This window comes from Ranitomeya imitator, chromosome 3 (genome assembly GCF_032444005.1).
Source record: "Ranitomeya imitator isolate aRanImi1 chromosome 3, aRanImi1.pri, whole genome shotgun sequence".
Taxonomy (NCBI): domain Eukaryota; kingdom Metazoa; phylum Chordata; class Amphibia; order Anura; family Dendrobatidae; genus Ranitomeya; species Ranitomeya imitator.
In genome coordinates, this window is record NC_091284.1 from 557087268 (window position 1) to 557101770 (window position 14503).

At 41.3% G+C, this 14503-nt stretch overlaps 1 protein-coding gene across 1 annotated transcript in view; it reads right to left on the reverse strand.

The window, feature by feature from the left end:
* COL4A2 (collagen type IV alpha 2 chain) overlaps positions 1–14503 on the reverse strand; it is a 372124-nt gene that overhangs the window by 238739 nt on the left and 118882 nt on the right. Inside the window, exon 4 of the mRNA XM_069757929.1 lies at positions 13576–13656. Coding sequence (XP_069614030.1) covers positions 13576–13656 — 81 coding nt within the window. The remainder of the gene's footprint in view (positions 1–13575; positions 13657–14503) is intronic.

The window sequence follows — 14503 nt, forward strand, 5'->3', positions numbered from 1 at the left end:
TACCCTTGGGAAAATAAAAAATTGGTGGTGAAAAGATCATTTTTGTGAAAAAAAAATGATTTTTAATTTTTTCGGCTCTATGTTATAAACTTGTGTGAAGCACTTGGGTGTTCAAAGTGTTGACCACACACCTAGATAAGTTCCTTAGGGGGTCTAGTTTCCAAAATGGTGTCACTTGTGGGGGGTTTCCACTGTTTAGGCACATCAGCGGCTCTCCAAACGCGACATGGTGTCCGATCTCATTTCCAGGGAATTCTATGTTGAAAAAGCCAAATGGCGCTCCTTCCCTTCTGAGCTCTACTGTGCACCCAAACAGTAGTCCTTCCCCACATATGGGGTATTGGCATTCTCCGGACAAATTGCACAACAAATTATGTTGTTCATTTTCTTTTTTTACACTTGTGAAAATAAAAAAAAAATTGGTTCTGAAGTAAAATGTTTGTGAAAAAAAGTAAAATGTTCATTTTTTCCTTCCACATTTCTTCAGTTCCTGTGCAGCAACTGAAGGGTTAATTAACTTCTTGAATGTGGTTTTGCGCACCTTGAGGGGTGCAGTTTTTAGAATGGTGTCAATTTTGGGCATTTTCTGCCACATAGACCCCTCAAACTGACTTCAAATGTGAGGTGGTCCCTAAAAAAAATGGTTTTGTAAATTTTGCTGTAAAAATAAAAAATTGCTGGTCAAATTTTAACCCTTATAACTCCCTAATAAAAAAATTTTTTATTCCAAAATTGTGCTGATGTAAAGTAGACATATGGGAAATGTTATTTATTGACCATTTTGTGTGACATATCTCTTTGATGTAAGGGAATAAAAATTCAAATTTTGAAAATTGCTAAATTTTCAAAATTTTCGCCATATTTCCGTTTTTTTAATAAATAATCGCAAGTAATATCGAAGAAATGTTACCACTAACATGAAGTACAATATGTCACGAAAAAACAATCTCAGAATCAGCGGGATCCGTTGAAGCGTTCCAGAGTTATAACCTCATAAAGTGACAGTGGTCAGAATTGCAAAAATCGGCTTGGTCATTAAGTACCAAATTGGCTCTGTCACTAAGGGGTTAAAGGATCAATAAATAGAGAAAGCATATAAAACTGTATTGTAAAAACAGTTTTTCACTTAATACTTTACTCCTCTTTTATTAATTTATTTGATAATTTCCAGTTAAATCAGTGTATGTATCAACTATTTTTACATATTCTAGACTTCTTTGTAATAATATTCAGAATTTTGTTTTGTAAAGCAATTAACAATAAAATAAAAAACATATTGTTTTCTTTTTAATACCAATACAAAAAATACAATCAGTAAATCAAAATTATTGTTCTAATGCAGGGCCGGCGTCAGCACCCGGCACTCCGGGCAAATGCCGGGGCCCTGGGGAGAGGGGGGGGGGCCCACTCATGCTGTCATAGATACAGCTGGGAGAGCAGAGCAGGAGATAACATGCTCTCTCCCCCCACAAAGTCACTGCTGGCTGCGTTCTCTTAACCCCTATGTGCCAGCTCTGACACAAGCATCTTCTCACTCAGTCAGTGCAGCCAGGCAGGCACACATAGGGGTTAACAGAAGGCAGCCAGTGTGACATTGTAGGCGGAGAGAGCATGTTCTCTGCTCTCCCCCCTGGGTGGCTGCAGACAGTGCTGAAGTTTATCAGGCAGATTCCGGAGGAGCTCCGTCCTACTAGCGACTGAGTGAGTGCAAAGGTATCCAGCAGTGGTTGCAGTTGTGGCTCAGTCTGCTGCTGTCTGTCTCCGCTGCCTAAAAATGTGGGTGATGTCTGGAGGAGCAGCTGATGGGGTGCAGCCTGTAGCCGCCCAGCTCACCCAGAATACATGCATGCTGCACCAAACCTGCACCAGTGGGGTAGGAAGAAGCTTAACCCCTTCCCATCTGTATGAAGGTTATTGCTGAACCTTAAAGATAACAATCCGACCCGCATAAATGGGGTTAACCAGATGCCAGGAGGAAGGGGAGCTGCTGCCATGGATAAATCTGAGCTGTGGGCTGTAGGTTGGGGCCCCGTGGCCCCAGGCTGGTGACTGGAGGGACTCTGCCCAGTGCTGGCATGTGGGTGATTTCTGCTCCGGAGTCTCAGCTTCTCTCCTCCAGGTCACACTGTGCAGTCACAGCAACATTGGTTGTCTCTGTCCAGGTCCCAGCAGCTGCCACTGCTCCCACCACGGACATGGCATCACTTAACCCTTCCCCTGCAGCCACAGGCAACAAATCCACATTATTCCTTGATTAAATCAGTTTCCAACCCAATAGAGGAGCAGACATTTCCTGCTGCCATTAGGGTCCGGGAGGGGGTGACATTGGCTGCCCTGCTACTCTGTAGTGGGGGGTGACAAGTGTAACATGGGGTAACGATGATGGAGAAATGCACAGGATAATAGTGAGCGTGACAGAGGGCAGTGTATGGTATTGAGCAGTCAGGGCTGCAGGATCCCCCCATACTGTACATGACTGCTCGGGACAGGGAGGCGTTTAATGAGCTTCTAATGACAGGGCACTAATTGGGTCATTAGGGTTTGTGGAAAGGATTCAGCATCAGGTCCCTCATTAATGCCCGAGCCGCCTGTTACTTTGTAGCACAGATCTGTTGGGGCCGCAAAACCAAACAACGTTGTTTATGTAGAAAAGTCTTTGTTTCATAGAAAAACCAAAAACAGAAAAGCACCTCTCCTGTATATATACACTGCACAGCACCTTTCCTCCTGTATATATACACTGCACAGCACCTCTCCTGTATATATACACTGCACAGCACCTTTCCTCCTGTATATATACACTGCACAGCACCTCTCCTGTATATACACTGCACAGCACCTTTCCTCCTGTATATATACACTGCAGAATCTACAATAGCTGTCACTCATGTAAGAAGTGAAATCTGGCATTGTACTATACATTTCTCTGCCGTATCTGTGCATCATAAATCGGGGTATGTGTTAAAGGGGGGGGGGGCCCACTGAGACTCTTTCGCCCGGGGCCCTCGAAAACCTGGAGCCGGCCCTGTTCTAATGTTTAAAGTTGCTGAATGGCAATGCTCATATATTCCATATAAAGTAGAGGATGCATCATGCATTTAACCTCTTACCTACATAGCACATACAGTTACCGAATTTTTAGCTTTGTAAGACGCACTCCAAATTTTGAGGTGAAAAATAGGAAAAAAACTTTTTTTTAATAAATCGGTGATGTTTCTTATAATCCATGCATCTTATTGCAGGGTCGCTGCTGGAGGAGGCAGGAGTGGAGCGTTGCTGCAGGCTGGGATGAGGGGGTGTGCAGGTGTCCTGTGCTGCAGGGGAGCTCCTGTACCGCAGGGGTGTCTCCAATGCTGCAAGGGTGTCTCCGGTGCTGCGGGGTGTCTCCAGTGCTGCAGGGGGCTCTGCTGACTTTTTGTGAAAGGCCAGAGCCCCCAGGCAGTTCGTTCATGCTTTCCTATGCGGTGCACTTCGAGAAAATGGCCACCGGGAGGCGGCGCATGTGCAGATGGTGATCTTGGCACCAAGATCTCGAGAGATGAGATCTCAGCGCTGAAATCTCATCTCCCGAGATCCCGGTGGACATTTTCCCAGAGTCTTTTCACAAAATGTCGGCAGAGCTCCCCGCAGCACAGGAGACTCCAGCATCACCCTGGGCAGCAGCGGGCAACCTGGGCAGCAGCAGCAGCGGTGGCGGACACCCCCTCATCCCAGCCTGCAACGGTAAGCCTTATATCCGCTTTGTAAGATGCACCCCCATTTCCCCCCAAATTTGGGGGAAATAAAGTGCGTCTTACAAAGCGAAAAATATGGTATATCATAGGCCGGTTCCTGACTTTGATGCTGGCTCAGGGACTGCTAGCATATGATGGCTGTTATATTAAATTATAACCTGCCTCTAACAGCCATACATGTAATTTTCTGCTCACCGACAGAATGCGCCGACATTTCCCTGGATACTTGTATATCTCGTACACGTGGCATATTTGCATTTTGGGATTTAAAGAGCCACCTATAAGAAGCGTGGCGAAATGGCGGCAGGGATTGCTAGCTATGGGACATGCAGACCCTTTCCTTTTAGAGTCTTTACAGCTGTAAGTAAATTCACATCTAACTAATAATCGGACATTGATAATTACATCCATGGTGATCTCTGATTACACTCAGCTTAAGGCTGAAATATAGTCCTTGGTTTACATTGGCATTACACTTTAGCCTAATACATCACATCCATGATGATACCGGATCATATTAAATTTTAGGCTGAAACACGTTTCCTGGTTTACACTGGCACTTGCACTTTAGCGTAAAAATTATTGATGTCTTTTTATTTGGATTGATTTATGAGCACATTTCCAGCTATTTATACATGTATATCTCTGCATGATCTCTATATGTTTGAATTAGGCAATAATCCCTGCTTATTTTTAAGACATTTTTTAAAACATGAATTTTCAATTAATATGATATATTTCAATAATATTTGAAGCATATGTCCCTTCCTAACCTGAGACTAACTATATTGGATATAATGATTGGATGATTGCAGGTTCCAATCCCCTAAGGGGACTAACAAATAGAGTGAAAGGTTAAAAAAATTGTTTTAAAAATATGAAAAATATAAAATCCCAATTAACCGTCCTATCCCCCAATAAAAAAATATACACATATGTGGTATTGTTACATCCCTTCTGGGAATTTACCTCTACAAACCAAGAGGGCCAGAAATAGTGACTCCCTCTTTGGAGAACTCAACGTGGCTGTGAATTTCATGGCCCCACATTCATTTCAGTGAACTTCATGCGGAACGTCCAGCTGATTGCTGACCAGCTGAATTCTAAAAGTAGGTAGCCCATTAAGACAGTCACTACATAAGTACAACAGGCAATTTGTTAAGTCATACATAAAAAGCACACTAAGATTTACACTATCACATCATTATACAGCAAATTTAATGTAAGCATTTCCCTGAAATAACCTTTTCTTAGGGAACACTGAATAGATGAATAAACACTGAAGAGCATGCAAACAACTGACTTGGAGTACTGCAATCCGTGAGAACTTATTACTGTGCACTTAGCTGAGTGAGTGGGATAGCGTGGAACAATATGACATCAATGGCATTCAACTTGTGATGTTTCATTAATGTCATAATATGTCACGCAGGAATTTTTAGTTCTTAAATGTTTGTATATTATCAGAAGTAAACGGCTATAAATTTCTGCTAACAGGACAAAGTCAGCATTTGTGAGGAGCCAAAGAATTCCTTGTATGTGTCTCCCTTTAAAGAGGTCCCAGGTTCATAGTGACCAGATTTTGCATTCATTTTATTCCCTCTGCTCCATATGGTGGTCCTAGAGATTTGGGCCTTTTTAGCGCTAATTTTTATGGTCTTGACAAAGGGGGCATGGCTCACAGAGTGATAATGCAGAGCAGCCTAAAGACAAGCCCCCAAAGAATCATGGGAGACAATTAGTAAAGAACGTAAAGATTAGCACTGAAAGAGAATCTTTCAGCATGTTTTTGCTATGTAAACTGATGGCAGCATGAGATAGGGGCTGAGACACTAATTTCTGCGATGTGTCACTTATTAGACTGTGTACTGTTGTTTCAATATAATAAATGTTTTATCAGCCAGACTGGTGCCTAGTCCAACTCCGCCCACAACACTGATTAGTGGCTTCCTGTCAATATACAATGCAACATGCTACATCTAAAAAACACTGATTGCATTACAATTGCCTAGCAGCAGTAGAGCAATGTAAAATATTTGGATGTGCGGTCCATGTCGCTTTTTTCATAATGTGAGAAGGAATGTTAATAGTCAATTTAAAAACTGCAGGTCCATGTGGCTTCCTGCTGCATCATGGCAATGCCCCATCCTCCTGGTGGATGCTACTGGGGTAGTGTTTTCATGTAAATACTGTATCCACAAACTGACAGCAAGTAGAGATGGTGAAACTATGAGGAATTTATTTTATTATTCAATGATTGCGTTCCATTTGTGAAATATTGGACATTTAATATTGGATACTAAATATAATATATATATAATGTACATGTATTTAAATTTATATTATTAAAGGGAGCATGTCAGCAGCTAAGCGAACTACAGACACTATCAGATTGGCATTGTTAAACAAACAGTTTGTCTCTATAATGAGGAATACTGATTACACAAGAACCACAAGACAGATTTCTTCACCCCAGGTATCACTTTAACACTGCCAACCTGACAGTGTCTGTAGTTTACTTAGCAAAATCCTGTTGACAAGTTCACTGTAATAATATGAATATTTAAAGGGGTTGTCTCAATTGTTTGTAAAATGGCAAACCGCTTGTAAAATTAAACACACTTGCTACCGTCCTCTTCTAAAAGACCATCTCTAGTCTCAGAAATGGTTAGAATTCTTTTATAGTTTACCTCTCATTGCCTAGGTTAACAGCCACCGCTGACCAATTTCCTAGGCAAGGAGCGCAGCACTTACAAGTTCTTTGCTATAGAGCTTCACTGGCTCTAAAGCTGCCTAAGCACTGGAGAGTACATACTTTGGGCAGCGACATAACCATGTTACTGGTTTGTGAGGCGAATGAACATATGACCCTGGAGGCCTTTTCCAACTCTAATATTCTATGATTCTATCTGTTAGCGCATTCCCATTAGCCTAAGGCTAGGTTCCCACTGCGTTAATGGGAACGCGCTAACGGACAGCATTGCACGGCGAAATTAACGCCGTGCAACGCGTCCGTTAGCGCGCCCATTCACGGCAATGGGAACGCGCAGCACTAGCGCGTGCCATGTTCGGCACGCGCTAGCGACGCGCCGGTGTTTTCTGGCGCGCCGCGGACGCTGGTTGCAGCGTGCCCGCGGTCCGTTCCCCGCTCTCGCAGTTCGGGGATCTGCGAGAACGGGGACGTTACCGCGACCCCGGAACGCGGCCCCGTTAAAAACATTGCGTCAGCGCAATCCGCTAGCGCTAAACGGATTGCACTAACGCAATGTGACCCTAGCCTTAGTCATCGAGAGTACATTGCCTCCTTGCAAGGCTGGGGAGAAGTGCACTCCTGAAGAAAGAACATGGACAAAAACTTTTAGATACAGTTTGAAAAATGTAATTCATGTGGAAGTTGCTAATTTTCTTTAGCATCTATGTACCAGTTTTGATCATAGTGCTGCTGTAGAGCTTGTACTGATATAATCAGCTAGAGAGCTAAAAATAATCCAACATACCAAAATATTTAGAATTGGGAGTCCTCAGTGGTTAAACCACTGAGATATTACCAAGATATATATCTTTCCTGTATCCAACATACCATACATTTTAAACTGTCACTACTTACTCCGGATGGGATGTCTTAATAAATTTATGACAAAAGTATACAATAGGGTATTTTAACTTGTAAAAGAGAAATTGACAGAACAATATGTATGATCTGTGTGTAGAGGTGTTGGATATCGATATATAGACTCATACGAATAAATCTACATATGGCAGATAACGTGATGCTGTAACACAATATTGAGACGTTTGTTTAATTGCCTTCTCGCCATGTCATAAAATAATTTGGAATTGGTTGGACTATGGAACTGATGGTAGATGGCTCAAGCAATAGATCAACTAGCTTAAAATAGGTCAATAAACCAACAAGGAGGGCAGCCAGAGTAAATGCTCCGCCATAATACGTATATAGAAAACCAAAAAAGATGGAGCTAAAATTAACAAATTTTATTGAAGAAACTTAAAAAATATATAAGTACAGCAATAAGAACGAAGAGTAAAAAGACACAATGAAAAAAGAGAGGCAACACTAGTGCCACGCACGGATGCTATAACCAGATGTAGTAAGAAGGTACATGTATGTATGAATAATTTATTCTTTATTACACTTTATTGTATTTATATATTTATTTATTTATTAGAACCTTCCTCAATCCGGGTATAACCTTGGAGCTTTTCTACAGGTGTGGTTGCCTTTCTGTACAGCTATATATTTATTGGCATAACAGTTTTTCATTTTCTGTATGTATACAATGTAACCACGTTATATATATATACAGTATATATATATATATATATATATATATATATATATATATATTTTTTTTTTTTTTTTGTATGGTTAATTTTGATGATTTGCTCCTCCAGATAGCTTGGTCTGAAATTATTCATACATACATGTACCTTCTTACTACATCTGGTTATAGCATCCGTGCGTGGCACTAGTGTTGCCTCTCTTTTTTCATTGTGTCTTTTTACTCTTCGTTCTTATTGCTGTACTTATATATTTTTTAAGTTTCTTCAATAAAATTTGTTAATTTTAGTTCAAGCGTCCATCTTTTTTGGTTTTCTAGCTTAAAATAGGGAAAAACATTAAAGTTGTCAAAGTGTAGGGGGTTTAGGAATGTTTCAATGAAATGAGGAGTATTAGGATTTTTCGGTCATCCAGGTCAAGAATGGCTGCACAAGTAATATAATGTTCACCGACGGTCATGCTCTGGGACCAAATTGGACAGTTAATGGAATACTTCAATGCTTGCCCTTCTGATTTTGTCAGTGTTCTTCTATGCACAAGTCTTCAAATATATACAGATGAGTGAAAATTATTTAAAATACTTCATTGTAATTATACATCAAAATCGATATAGAATATACAGTTGTTCTCAAAAGTTTACACATCCAGGCAGAATGTTTTATTCCCTGGCCTTTTTTCAGAGAATATGAATGATAACACCAAAACTTTTTCTCCACTCATGATTAGTGGTTGGGTGAAGCCATTTATTGTAAAACTACTCTGTTTTCTCTTTTTAAATAATAATGACAGCCCAAAACACCCAAATGACCCTGATCAAAAGTTCACATACCCTGGTGATTTTGGCCTGATAACATGCACAGAAGTTGACACAGATAGGTTTGAATGACTACTAAAGGTAACATCCTTACCTGTGACCTGTTTGTTTGTAATCAGTGTGTATGCATACAAGCTGAGTGAATTTCTGGGATCCAGACAGACTCTTGCATCTTTCATCCAGCCACTGACGTTTCTGGATTGTGAGTCATGGAGAAAGCCAAAGAATAGTCAACGGATCTACAGGAAAAGGTAGTTGAACTGTATAAAACTGGGAAGGGATACAAATAGATATCCAAGGAACTGATAATGCCAATCAGCAGTGTTCAAACTGTGATTAACAAATGGAAAATCAGGAGCTCTGTAAAAACAAAACCACAGTCAGGGAGACCAATAAAAATGTCGTCCACAACTGCCAGGAAAATTGTTCAGGATGCAAAGAAAAACACACAAATAATATCAGCTGAAATGCAGGACTCTCTGAAAACTAGTGGTGTTGCTGTTTCGAGATGCACAATAAAGAGGCACTTGAAGAAAAATGGGCTGCTTGAACGAGTCGCCAGAAGAAAGCCATTACTGTGTAAATGCCACAAAGTATCTCGCCTACAATATGCAAAACAGCACAGAGACAAGCCTCAAAACTTCTGGAACAAGGTAATTTGGAATGAAGAGACTAAAACTGAACTTTATGGCCACAACCATAAACGTTACATTTGAAGAGAGGTCAACAAGGCCTATGATGAAAGGAACACCATTCCTACTGCAAAGCTCGAAGGTGGATCGCTGATGTTTTATGGATGTGTGAGCTACAAAGGCACAGGAAACATGGTCAAAGTTGAAGGAAAGATGAATGCAGCACGTTATCAGCAAATACTGGTGGCAAATTTGCACTCATCAGCCCGGTAGCTGCGCATAGAGCGTACTTGGACGTTCCAACATGACAATAATCCAAAACACAATGCCAAGTCGACCTTTCATTGGCTACGGTAGAACAAAGTGAAGGTTCTGGAGTGGCTATCTCAGTCTCCTGACCTCAATATCATTGAGCCACTCTGGGGAGATCTCAATCGCGTAGTTCATGCTAGACAACCCAGGAATTTACAGGAACTGGAGGCTTTTTTGCCAAGAAGAGTGGGCAGCTTTACCATCTGAGAAAATAAAGAACCTCATCCACAATTACCACAAAAGACTTCAAGATGTCATTGATGTTAGACGGGGCAATACACGGTATTAAGAAATGGGGTATGTGAACTTTTGATCAGGGTCATTTAGATGTTTTGGGTTGTCATTATGATTTAAAAAGAGAAAACACAGTAGTTTGACAATAAATGGCTTCATCCAACCACTAACCATGAGTGGAGAAAAAGTTTTGGTGTTATCATTTATATTCTCTAAAAAAAAGGCCAAGAAAGCAGAAATTCTGCTGGGGTATGTAAACTTTTGAGCACAACTGCAATATAATTCTAGAATGTGTGGATGTTATATGCACTCTCAAGGCTCTATGTTTCTGTTTTGTCAGTATACGGTACTTAAATATTCAGTAACCTTTAAGATTTTCCCTTTTCTGTTAGTCATTAGTGATGAGTGAGCGTGCTGTGATAAGGTGTTATGCGATCATGCTCGGGTGCTATCTGACTGTCTTCAGCGTGCTCCAATAACATGTTCAAGTACCTGTGACTGCATGTCTCACAGCTGTTGGACAGTCTCAACACATGCAGGGATTGCCTGTTTGTTAGGCAATCCCTGCATGTGTGGCAGCTGTCTTAGGCTGATTTCACACTAGCGTTCGGCACGGCTGCAGATGGCAGCCTTCTTCCTCTGTTAAGCCCTGCCCACTGTCGCACCTCTTCCTTCAGCTCCACCTATGTTTGCATGCGTCCTGTGTACCCTATATTTAATATTGGCATGCAGACCATGCGGATGTATGCGGATGCCTCTGCATGCATAGTTTCGAAGCTGCGCTGAACTGCGTGGAACACAACATGTTGCATTTTGTTGCGGTCGGGGCAGCATCAAAACGACGCATGCAGAGGCATCAGCATACATCCGCATGGCCTGCATACCCAATGTTATAGATAGGGTACGCAGGACGCATGCAGACGTAGGCGGACCTGCCGGAAGAGGTGCGGCAGTTGGCGGGGCTTAACAGTGGAAGGAGGCTGCCATCCGCAGCCCTGCCGAACGCTAGTGTGAAACTAGCCTAACAGCAGTGAGACATGCAGGTGCAGAGCCTCGAACATGTTATTCGAGCACGCCGAAGACAATCAGATAGCATCCGAGCATGTTTGGATAACATCTTATCCGAGCACGTTTGCCCATGACTATCAGTCGAAAATATTTTTGCACTCTCACAAATGCTTTAAGGGTTTATATACATATTATATGCAAAGTTTGTTGGATGTTTTGAAAATTATGTTAACTACAGCAAAAGCACTAACATTTTGTTAGTGATTCATCACTTTCTGTGAATTATTGTAGTGCAATGTAATTTTTCCATTATTCAGCAAAGGAAACATTTGAGACACTGGTAGGGGTATCATGACCCGGACCCCACTGATCTGCTCATGATAAAAGGGACAAAACATATAACAAAAATCTCCCAAAGATTAAGTTACTCTTTAAATGTTTAATAATGCTACTGACTGCATCGAATCAATGCTGTGGTTCCTGTATTGTCCAAAGTCAGATGATCGCTGATAACAAAAACTCCAAGCATCTCATTACCATGGTTCAGTGTGATATTGGGAGTTGTAGGTTCCAGTTATATAAATGTATATGGTAGCGGCTGACCAGACATTCAAAGTGATCACTGTACTAAGTACTGTGTCCATGTACTCATGTTGGTACTTGTGTAGTAGTTTAAAAAAAGGTATAATAGTATAGTCCAACTGATAGAGGCCAAAAGGAAGGGAGACTTCCCATCATATGCACACATAGCCTTGTTTGGTTACATAATGACCGAAACGTGCTGACTTAGGGTGCATTTAGACTAGAGACACTTGTTTTATGAAAATTGGCCAGTGTGATATGGAGGACAATCACCCAAGGAATGAGCAAAACGATTGTCTGATTAAATGATTATTATTATTATTTATTGTTATAGCGCCATTTATTCCATGGCGCTTTACATGTAAGGAGGGGTATACATAATACAAACAAGTACAATAATCTTAAACAATACGAGTCATAACTGGTACAGGAGGAGTGAGGACCCTGCCCGCGAGGGCTCACAATCTACAAGGGATGGGTGAGAATACAGTAGGTGAGGATAGAGCTGGTCATGCAGCGGTTTGGTCGATCGGTGGTTACTGCAGGTTGTAGGCTTGTCGGAAGAGGTAGGTCTTCAGGTTAATAAATGATTATTAAGTTTGCTTAAACTCGGCAGCACATCGTACTGTATAAACAAAACGTTTGCTGCTGAAAATAATGACACTCAATGACTATGCACACAGAGCAATCAATGTGCACAGAGCAAAGAGTCTAGTGCTAAAGCAGGGGTGGGGAACCTCAGGCCCCAGGGCCATTTACGGCCCTCGATGATCTTTTATCAGGTCCCCCGAGCAGATTCTCAGAGACCGCATTCTTTGACAGGGAGCTGTATTTTGATTACAACAAGCTCATTAGTTTCTTTTTGCTCTGTTAGAACACACATGCAGGGTTCACTACTGAACACTGAAGGGCATGCAATGAAGATTACGTCCTGAAACCAGTGCCACAGTCAGGATGTACTTTGTGGGAGGAGATTGTACGGCCCCGAAGGATGGTATAAATATCCATATGTCCCTTGGCAGAAAAAAGATTCCCCACCCCTGTGTTAGAGGGAAACTGTCATGTCAGATAATGCTTTTAACCTGCAGCTATAGGGTTAATCTGCAGGTTAATACTTTTAGGACGCTACCCAGCCATTGCACTGAAAGTGTGGCATGTGGGAGAAAAGTAATTTTATTCCTCGAGGGGACCAGCTGGCTTTCAGTCACATAGGTGTGTTGGGGAGGCAGCAGTCCCTGCAGTGCTGAGGTGTACTTACGGCCGCCACAGTGACTGTAGCTGCGCTGACACACCTTTATGACAAAGCCAGCAGCTAAGCGGAATAAAGTTTATTTTCTTCAGGTTGTCGCACTTCCAGTACTGCCCTTGGGCACCTTCCTAATGCTATTAACCTGTAGATTAACCCTGTATCTGCAAGTTAATAGCATTATAGAATGTGACAGGTTCCCTCTAATGATCACTCTGTGTGTATGGAAGCAGGGTCGGCCTGTCTAAACAGGGTACTAAACTTCCGGTTGTTGACTAGTCTAAATGTACCCTTAGCAAAAATGCCTGATAAAGAGCCTCCAGTAGTGGGTAAAGTCCTGCTAAATTTTACCAAGGTCTACAACTTGATGTTTTTGTATCTGTCTTGTCAAGAAATTTTTATTGTCTATAACTAGAAAAAAACATTAGATGTAAAGTTTGACTGAGCTAATTTACTTTGATGCCTAATGTATAATTTGTTTTATTCATAGAAGAATACTAATATAAAAAAGCCTAATATGGCAATGTCTCCTTCATCTAACCCAAATTTTCACATCATAATTTAGCCAAGAAACAAAAGAATAGTCTTTCATTGTACAGACAAAGCATAAGTAATAATGCTTAAGACGGTGTAGATGTGGCTGATCCACTTTAGAGAAATTCTGCCACTTACTATAACAAATGCAAATAAAATAGCAATATTTTATAGCTTACACGGCTGCCTTTTTCTGGATAACACTGGCATCCTCCACTGCAATCTCGTCCACCACAGGGTCCGGTGTATGACTTGCCACCCTAAGAACAAAATACAGGGGAAAGGTGAATATACATTTTTTAATGATTGCTCTGTTAAGCATATACTGTATGTATTTAATTGATCTTCAATTATGTTCTAGATATGACTAAAGAACACTGCACATGGAAAAATGACTATTAGGTTGGTTGAGGTCATACACTATAAGGACAAAGGTATTAGGACACCTACGTGAGCTTTTATGACACCCTACTCTAAAACCATAGTCTTTACTACAGAAAACTGCTGCAGGCTGTGACTGGCTGCACCGCTCAGGTAACTTGAAGAGCACATCATTAGATTTTTTTTCTGACATGCCCTTCTAGTCACCTGATTTCTACAGCCAATCACAGGCTGCAGCTGCCCTTTTGCTTGTGAACGGAGCAGGCGTTTTCCTCTATCGGACAATCCCTTTCCGTGTTGACCATATTGTCTACCCGCTTACAGATAAAAAGAAGCTGCAGTCATTGCCTTAACATTGCAGTTCTTCATCATCATAAAAGGGAGCCTTTTGCTTAGTTAGTGTCAATGCTGCTGTAAACATAGAGCTACTAGACAATTATTTCATCTCTAAATTCTTTACCTCTCTAAACTATTATCTATCTAATTAGCTCTCTATCTCTCTCTCAACTTGATGCCGGTAACTCACCAGGAAAGCAGCAAAGGCCTGTAGTAACTTATGCCTCATCATACTATAACCCATACTGAAATTGATTAAAGAGAACCTGACACCTAGTTCATGCTGCCCAAACTGCATGTAGCATGAGGAATCAGAGCCTGGATGAACAATTGCTGGCCGATATATTTTTCTCCGATGTGCATTTCAGAGAAAGTATACTTTTCCCTGGC